The following is a 9,246-nucleotide window of genomic DNA, read 5'->3' on the forward strand; positions in this document are numbered from 1 at the left end:
TCGGCCGCGAATAAGACTTCCCATCTAGTGAACTCTGCCCATGACGATTTTATTTAGATTAGTTGGTTTTTAATATGTAGTTTTTAATCTTATACTGTTTAATCTTGTTTTAAAGGGAGGGCATTATATATATACATATATAACAAGTGGGGAAAAGTAGCAGTAATGAATTTGTAAGATGAGTATTGTATTTAGTAAGGAAACTTGTAAAGAAAGAAATTAAGTATACTAATTAAAGATAAATAAATTTACACCTTAAGGAAGAGGGATCCACAACTAAAGAAACAAAGGCGGGTTACAAACCGCCATGAAAGTACGCGCGGAGCGCTTACTAGGGTTACAGAGGTGCGGTGCTTCCGCACCTCCCTAACCCTAATACGTGCTCTGTGCGTAAAAAATGACGGCGGCTGTGTCATGAGGACGTCACTGCCGCGCCGCCTCTACACGGGGCGGCGCAGACGTGATGTCCTCACTCCGCGCCAGGGCGCCTAGGGCGCCCTTTCCGCAGACCAGGAAGGAGCTCCGTTTTGGAGCTCCTTCCTGGTTTGCGGCGGCGCTTTGCTTCACTGGGCGCAGCCTTCAGACGGCTGCGCCCAGTGAAGCAAGGGAGAAAGGGGCCAAGCGGCCCCTTTCTCCTTCTCACCGCCACCGTGGGGTGTCCTTGTGGCTTGAAGCCCCAGGGACACCCCTTTTCAGGCTGCGGGGAAGTGGCGTTTTGCTGCTTCCCCGCAGCCTGAAAAGCGGCGGATCGGGGCCTCAGTGGCTGCCGTTCTGGCCGCTGAGGCCCTGATACACCGGGGAAAGGGGCGGGTGCAGCCCGCCCCAAATTGGCAGTCTATAACCCGCCAAAGTAAGAAAGTCAAGATTAACAAGAATAGGATGTAAGTTGGTAGAAGGAAGTCAGTAAGAATGGAGTATGTGTTGGTATGTATGTTAAGAAATTGGAAGCAAACCGAAAGAAGAGGGAGACGGGAAGGTAAAGTTAAAAAGGGGAAAGTAGGTGTTGAAGGTTAGTGTATGTAGGTAGAATATAGTAGGAAATTAGTGGAAGACAGATAAGAGTAGGAAAGAGTAGGAAGGCGAAGAGAAATGAAGAGAGAAGGAAATTTTGGAAAGGATTAAAATAGAGAGATAAAGGTTAGAGTAAGGGAAGAGAAAGAGAAGGGTGACTCTTCTTTTAGGATATATTAACAAGAGGTTGAAAGATGAATGTGTGAGATAGAAGTGTATAGGTATGTATGTATATAGATATGTTTGTATATGAATGTAGGTATATGTTTTGTTTGTTTTAGATTGTATATATGTTTTAATAATAAAATTTAATTTAAAAATTCCAGATCCAAATATTCATTTTCGGTAATGAATTTATTGCATAGGCTGGTCACTTATAGAGGTGGTTTATAGTAGAACAAGTCTTGTACTATGGTGTGACTGATTTAGAGGACACAAAGAGGTTGTGGGTGAAAGGGGAAAGTGCAACATTGATAGCGTGGAGTTAAGAAGTATATTCCTGTGTCCTGCTTTTGCAAAAACAAACACTTGTGTTGTTTTTTTACAGGCGTGTGCACATGCTGTAGCCTTTTAAGTTCTGACTTTTTAAAAGGCAGTTGCAAATAACTTTTGATTTGTATTCATCTTTCTTTATTCCAGACAGAGACACTTTTGGCTGAAAAGGATAAAAAAAAGGAGGAGGAATCAGAACAAAAACCAGCCCCAGCATACAGCACTCCCTCACCTACTCAGCTTTCTGATACGGAAGATTTCACAGGTCTAGAGACCACCAGCTTATTGCAGCACGAAGATACTGTTCTTCACATTAGTGAGGATAATGGGATGGAGAATCCCCTTCTTTCCAGCCAGTTCAGCTTTGCACATGTTGAGGTGGGCCAGACTGACATTGACCTAGATGAGTCACATGTTTGATTAGGGAGTGTGCCAGCCTTATGTTAGAGGAAGGTTTGTTCTGGTCTTCATATCCATCTGTATGTAACTAAAAGAGCACTTTATAAATACTGAGGAGCACATTTTGTATCCTCCTTGGTACAGGTGGACAATTGTGTTTTAGAAAAATATAGATCTAGAAAATAAGTTGGACATATCTCGTTGGACTCAGGGCAAACTGCAAGACAGAGGAACAACTGGGAGTATTCCTAGACACAGAATTAAGTCACAGCGTTGCTATTTTGCACTCCTCAGCCCCTCCAATAAAATAAATTTCATTAATAAATGTCCATCAGTAAAGGAATAATATCTCTTTGGAGGCTGGCCATATTAATACAGTATCCTAAAGTTTATTTTTGTACACTCAGAAAGGAAATATATATAATATTAACACACATCAAGTTATCAGTTATAAATTATCTAGTTATCAGCTGTAAAACTAAAATATTTATCACTGTATTCCAGTGAACATCAGACCATCAAGTGCCAGACAAAGATCAGGTGAATATTTGGGGTCATTTCTGCTCTGGGTTTGCAATTGCGTACTCAAAGATATGGCTAATAAGCTGTTTTCACAGCCTTGAAAGCTACATGTAAACCATATTTAAATAGCAAATGATAATGCTGTGCATAAATGTGCAGGTTTGGGGGAAATGAATGTTAAAACTACAAGAAAAAGTACACTGATCTGTTGTATTTGTATTTGCAGCCCTGTATTAACTGGTACTTTTTATTACTATAAGCTATCTACAAACAAACCATGATGATTGATTTTTAAGGCATATCTATCTACATACTGGGTGTATGTGAAATGAAAATATTTATTTCTAAGTATACATATATCCTATATTAGTCATTCTCTGAGTAAAAAAGCATAACATGTATAAAGTATACCTCTATTTGAGATCTATAGATTACTCATTTAAAATTATTTGTAATTTAGACTAAATGAAATATGAATGTAACTATTAATTTCTGAGTAGCTAATGACCTTATATTCTGATATTATGCTTATTCTAACATAAATTCAATTTATTCATGTTTAGAAACCTTTAAAGTTTTCAAACACTGATTTTTAAATTTTGGGGCAGCCACATATTTGGCTGACAAAATACTGTTTTAGGTGGGTATGCTTAAATTACATATCTTGAGTAGCTGGGAATGGTTTCTTAAGCTATGCAGGTAAAAGTTATGGCAAAATCAAAGTATGTAGTTACTGTTCCTATTAAGGAACTAATGTGCACCACTTCTGTCACTTTAAACCAATCAAGCCTCTGTAACACACACAGATTTATTTATTTTTTGAAAGAGAATGTAACTCCAGGTCTCTTCTTAAAAGTCTGTTAAGTTGATTTTTGTGAATTGCTAGGGTGGCCTTCATACTGATATCATTGAGATTTAAATGAGAAAGTATGCTCAGAAAGCATAATTCCCTTCCTACTTTATGGCGCTTTAGTTAAATGGCTTGGAAGGGAATGGCAGTAGTCAATAAAATTGTTTTCTGTTCTACATGCTTAAATGCACTAGTCAAGCTGTTACATCAGAACTAAAAGGTGTATGTAAACAGACTGAGATAAGTTCACTATTTGTTGTCTCAGAATCACAGCTGCAGTACATTTTGCTCTCCGATAGCAGTGTGTGGGCTGTATTTCTCCTTGACGTGAAAACTATCATCTGAACTACAAATGTGTTTTTAAAAGGACACTATAATTTCTCTGGTCTGAGGTTGAGACTTCACATATGGTTAGGGATTGCTAAAAGTTATTAGTGCATACTGATTAAGACAAGACAATGAAAGTGCAGCCAACAAGAATAAATACCTGAATTTTACAGAGATTTTTATAAGTGTCAATGATATTCAAGTTTAGATAAAGAGAATATTTATCTCTGTGTCTGCAATATAGATTTCACCCAGTCACACTTCATGAGGGGGAAATATAATGATTCACTATCACAAGGTCCGTTCTTAGGAAATTCTGTGTCTTCATCATCATCACCTATTGCAAGGTATTAACTCCAATTTAGGAAGCCATAATGAAAACTTTAAAAAATGTCTATTGTGGTATTGTTGGATTTTGTACAATTGCAATTTAAAAATTAATGACCTAAAAACAACATCAGTCGAGCAGCACAAAAGATGGCTGCTGCTGCTTCTTAAGCAATTAAGACAGGAGCACATTTGTAGTGTATTTATTTTTCATATTGGCTGCACTGTGGTACATAGAGATGCAAGCAAATGTACTCTCAGAAGTTGTGCTTTCTTCCGGTATATTTGTGACGAGTCTATTTCTGCTGTGAAGAAAAATTATGCTGCTTACTTAGTGTTAGAGGCCTTATGTGCACGTAATGTTGAACAAATGTCTCTGTTGTTTAAACAAGGTGTCTGTCAATGTGAGGTAAATTTTAATCGTTACAAATTTTTACATTGATATTATTAAAAATCACACGGTGTCCCTTCTAAAACACTGTGAGATCAGATTACAGCCATTCTCACAAAGTGTACTCCCTCTTGAACATGTGCCTCCTGATAGCTTTTCAAGCAGTGTCCTATCCCCATTCAGTTTTATAGAAAGGGAGCATTATTGTATTGGAAATATTTAGTATGATCATCATCTGTGCGTATGTCTGTTGTTCCGCCACACAAATGTGGCTGTAGCTGTGCTTAATGTTGAAATCTTTGTATATGTGTTCTATGTATGTGTACGTGTATAAGAATGTCAAGGGATGTATTTTTAAAGAATGCTGCTGCACGATTATGGGGTGGGGGAGTGGTCTTGACTTGAATTGGTTTTAATTTCTATAAAACCTTTGCAAAGATATATTTTAGAAAGAAAAATTAGTCAGTAAAAGTGCAACTCAAATAAACTACATCTGCACAAGCAGACTGTTTCCCTCCCAGTTTCCAAAATAGAGTATTCCCTTTAAAATGTTGATGTATTTTAACACTCTCATTGCCAAAGAGATATGTAAAAAATATATCAAAGGAAAATAAAGTACAAATTTCTTCAGCTATTAATGGTGACATTATATATAGTTGGCAGGTGATCTCAGGGCAGTCAGAATGTTACCTTTCTTGCAGGTATATAGCTAAGTATAGGAAGTGAAGGAAGGGCTACTCTGCCATATTAAATATTGAGACAGGATATTTGAAACTGAAAAGATTTTATGAATACACCTGTTTATATTAAATATGAAGTCAAACATACCTAAGGTATCTCTTTATACCCACTGAATTAATTTTTAGCGTTAACTGAAAATTTGACATCTTGTCAAAAATATAGATGCACTTAAAACTATGGATTCAAAGGATGTTCTTGATCTGCAATGAGTGCCAAATAACCAAAGATGGAATGAAAATAAACTATAGAGATGTCTGATTTATGTTTATGAAAGAGATTATAATAGTTTAATGTTTAAACATGCATAAACAATAAAACTTTGCCTACAACTATTTCACTGAGTTTGAAGGATTTTCTGTTCATTACATTTTTTTCCAGAGAATAAACACATGCATTTTGCATTTATATTTCCATAACATCTATGACTCATTTACTGGTGGGAGGGGTGGAAATGTTGTGTCCAGATTGCCAGCAGAGCAGATCTCCATCACTTGTAGCGTATCACTGGAGTTTACAGTAGGACTGAGAGAGGCTTTTAATGAATGCATAGGAGCAGTACAAACGGGCGGCTAGAAGCTATCCCTGTAAGTCCCGCGTCTATGCTGCAACATCCCACATGCTGCAGCACAGATGTGCTCTCCAAATGGAGCCACTCTAGGCAGCTCCTTTTTTGCAACGTAATAAAGGTTGTGACGCAGCCCTATGACACCTCTTCTGCCTAGAAGTGTGTGGCCGCTCCGCCGGCCTTATGTCACGAGGCTGTGCCCCGTGTGGACCGGACCGCAGCCTTGTGATGTAAGCGCGGCGATATTAGGGCTCGGTACATATGGACACTGAGCACCATCAAGCCCTAATATCGCCGCTAATGGCTCGTCTGTACTGGCCCACAGTATGCCTCATGGAGAACATAATAAATATAAAAGCTGAATGCAATATAAATATAAATGCATATTTCTTGGTCCTGCTCAAAATGGAAGGCATGCAAGGAAAAATGTAGGATACGATAAAAATAAAAGCTAAAAGGAATATAAATATAAGCCCGCCTCGATCCGCAGGGAGAGGCGGGGAAATATAAATAAATCTATTATTATTACTTTTATTATTATTATGCTTCTTGGTCCTGCTCAAAATGGAAGGCATGCAAGAAAAAATGTAGCTATAAGTGTACATTATTAGAAACAGGACATCCTATAGGATATAATAATAATAATAATAATAATAATAATAATAATAACTAATATTTATTAATAAAACATACATTAAAATTTATTTTTAAATGCAACTTTTTCCCCCTGTATAAATATTAAAGGAACATGGACATTTCCATTGTGTCCACCAGCATACTTCTTATCAGTGAAGCCAAGTTGTTGAATGTCGTGGGAAAATGGAACACATAATTTGCAATATTAATCCAGCAAAAAAACTCTATAATGCTGATGAAGACTTTTGGTGAATCGAAATGTCCACAAAGTACTCCGGAGGTAGCCGTCTGAATACAACCTATGAAGGACTTTGCTACCAGTGAAAACCACAGGTTCCAACTTCATGCTAATTTGCTTCAAGTACCATCAATGATTGCTTTCTAGACTTTGGATTGAATTATGGTGTTGGAGCAGTAGAATTACATTCACTGCCAACACTAGAGACATTGTTTGCATGGACTTTGATCACCCTGATTTTTCATATGTAATCTGTTGATGACTTTTGAGACTTGTTATTATGAATATAGATATATATATCTTGTGAATAAGAAATGTTCAAGCAGTAACATAGATCACTTGACGTTCCCCTTTTTCCTAGACTGTTTAAGTGTAAGCTTGCTGCTCGTTGTTTGTGTGTCCAAATGATTGAACCTTGAGGGAAGGAACCTTCAAGGCTGCATAAATGTTTTGAGGAACACGGACATAAATATCAGAAAAACCTAATTTAACACTGCCCATTCTCTTCTTTTATATAATTACCCATATCCTTATTATTCTCAGAATTAAATATTTTAAATTTAACTAATAGACCTCTAGCGGAGAGAAGAAAAAAATGGGGGTCACTTCTAATGTTACGTGAGATTAGTGACAATCAGTCCCTCCCTTTTGCCCCATTGCCATTGCCTACTGTCAGTTCTTGCCCCATACTTTCTGCATTTCGACGCCAGCGCTGCTTCCTGGCAAAAACTTGTAACTCTACTGAGGCATATGCTTCTGCCACAAGAAAGCTATCTGTTTCCTTCTTCTTTGTGCCTAAAATAAATTATTCAGTTTAATTTTTACTGTTGGCCTACTTAACTTCTATGATAAGAAATAAAAAAGCACCTCACGCTCCGTGATGTGACGTGAATTCGCAAAGTTTTCACCATGTATAAATGTAGCCAAGATGTGCCTAGAGAAGTTATAAGCCTTTTGTTTTTAGGATGACCCACATGTTGTTTCTGAGCCACCTCAAAAAAGGCATGCTGATGGAAATCAGAGGGACATACAGCAGATAAGTTATAATTCAGTTACTGCGTCAGTCGGGGGTGCCCAGACTTCGTTCAGTTTTCGAGAAACTCCTAATATGCAAATCCAGAGAGAGGCTACAGGTGAAGTTATAAAACAAAAAATCTCATCTTATATATATATATATAAAAAAAGAATTCCTTCCAAACAGAAGTCCAAAATAAGACGATTCTCCTCTAAAGTTGTTCATCAAAGATTTTCAACCCTTTAGCATTGTACAGGAAGAGGGGTTTGTACTAAATCCAAACTACAATCTTCCAAGTAAGGAATCTATTTCTAAAACCCTAATTCCTGCGAAGTTTGAAGAATGTCTAGCAGCCACCAAGAAAAAGGTCAGCCAAGCTATAAGTGTGTGCCTGACCATTGATAGCTGGACCTCTGTAAATACTGATAGTTTCATGGCCGTAATGGCTCACTTTATAGATAACAATTTTGAACTGCAGTCTGTGTTTCTCCAGTATGTGCAATTTCCTGAAAAGCATACTTCTGAAAACCATGCTATCATCACTCCATCGTCTTTTTGACCCGGAAAACTTCTGGTCACCCGCTTGTGGGGTTTTAAGATGGCATGGAAGAAGATGTTTCTCGATTTTATATGCAAAATTGTGTAGAAAGAACAGGAGCAAAGAAGGAGAAGGAGTAGCATTGCCGGAAGCCTTGTCCTCACAGCACAAAGGAGGGCTGCTTTGACTAGAATTATTATTTTTGGTAGGCAGTGGTGAGGTAAATATATCAGGTTGCCTAGCCTGGGTAGCAACCTGGCCTCGCATCCAACGTTGGTGAGTGCGACCCCGTGAGCAGTCAAATTGTTGGAATGATGAAATCCTGCAGCAATGGGATAACACCATGTGGATATCTAATTTCCACATGACAAAAGACACACTTTTTGATCTAGCTAATATTTTGTGTCCAGAGCTTCAGCGTAGTGATTCTCAATTCAGAAGTCCCATCTCGGTGTCAAGCCCACTGCTGTATAAGAAGGTGGCTTCCCGTTTCGAGGTTGGTGAGTCCACAGCCACAGATATTGCCATTGAAGTCTTGCCATGGAGAAGCTGCTACCCACCCATATGGTGGGTCTAATTTTCTTTATATTATGTCTCCACCTTTTAAGAAGTGCGATGTGTGTGGTGGGGCAAGGTCCCGGGTCCAGGACCCGCATTCCTCCTGCCTGCTGTACCTGGGGAAGGACCACGACACGAAGTCCTGTGTACTGTGTAAGTCCATGACATCCCAGGACAGAAAGAACCGGGAGTCCCAGCTGACTTCGGCCATCGCCCAGGGCAAGGTCTGGGTGGAAGGCTCCCGACCGGCCTCAGCCCCATCGGCCTCGTCTGCACCTACAGTGGCTTCGTTGCAGGAGAGCCCATCCAGTGTGGTTTCTGCTCCCTCTGGTGTCGCGGTCCGTGGTCCTAAGGAACCTAGTACCGCTGCTACTGTGGCTGTGATCTGGACAGATCCAGTGCCACTGACAAACCCTACAAGCGTCCCCACAAAACATTGAGGACTGAGGGTTCTACTGCCGCTTCGACCCCTGCCCGTTTGGTGACAACTCCGGCAGACTCGGACCCGAAGTCCACTAAGCCCACTGCCTCCGAGGCCTCTGCCCGAAAATCGGCTCCTGGGTCGAAATCGGCTTCCAAGCCATCCAAGTATAGCTCCATGACCTCCAAGGATGACTCCAAGACCTCCAAACACCA

At 39.3% G+C, this 9,246-nt stretch overlaps 1 protein-coding gene across 1 annotated transcript in view; it reads left to right on the forward strand.

Annotated features, from left to right (window-relative positions):
* The window catches only part of UNC80 (unc-80 subunit of NALCN channel complex), a 166,757-nt gene extending 160,951 nt beyond the window's left edge, over positions 1-5,806 (forward strand). The window contains exon 65 of the mRNA XM_089477635.1: positions 1,651-5,806. Coding sequence (XP_089333761.1) covers positions 1,651-1,923 — 273 coding nt within the window. The 3' untranslated portion in view covers positions 1,924-5,806. The remainder of the gene's footprint in view (positions 1-1,650) is intronic.
* The last annotated feature ends 3,440 nt before the right edge of the window (positions 5,807-9,246 follow it).

Source organism: Sceloporus occidentalis, unplaced genomic scaffold, assembly GCF_023333645.1.
Source record: "Sceloporus occidentalis isolate IW3139 unplaced genomic scaffold, rSceOcc1.0.p SCAF_12, whole genome shotgun sequence".
Taxonomy (NCBI): domain Eukaryota; kingdom Metazoa; phylum Chordata; class Lepidosauria; order Squamata; family Phrynosomatidae; genus Sceloporus; species Sceloporus occidentalis.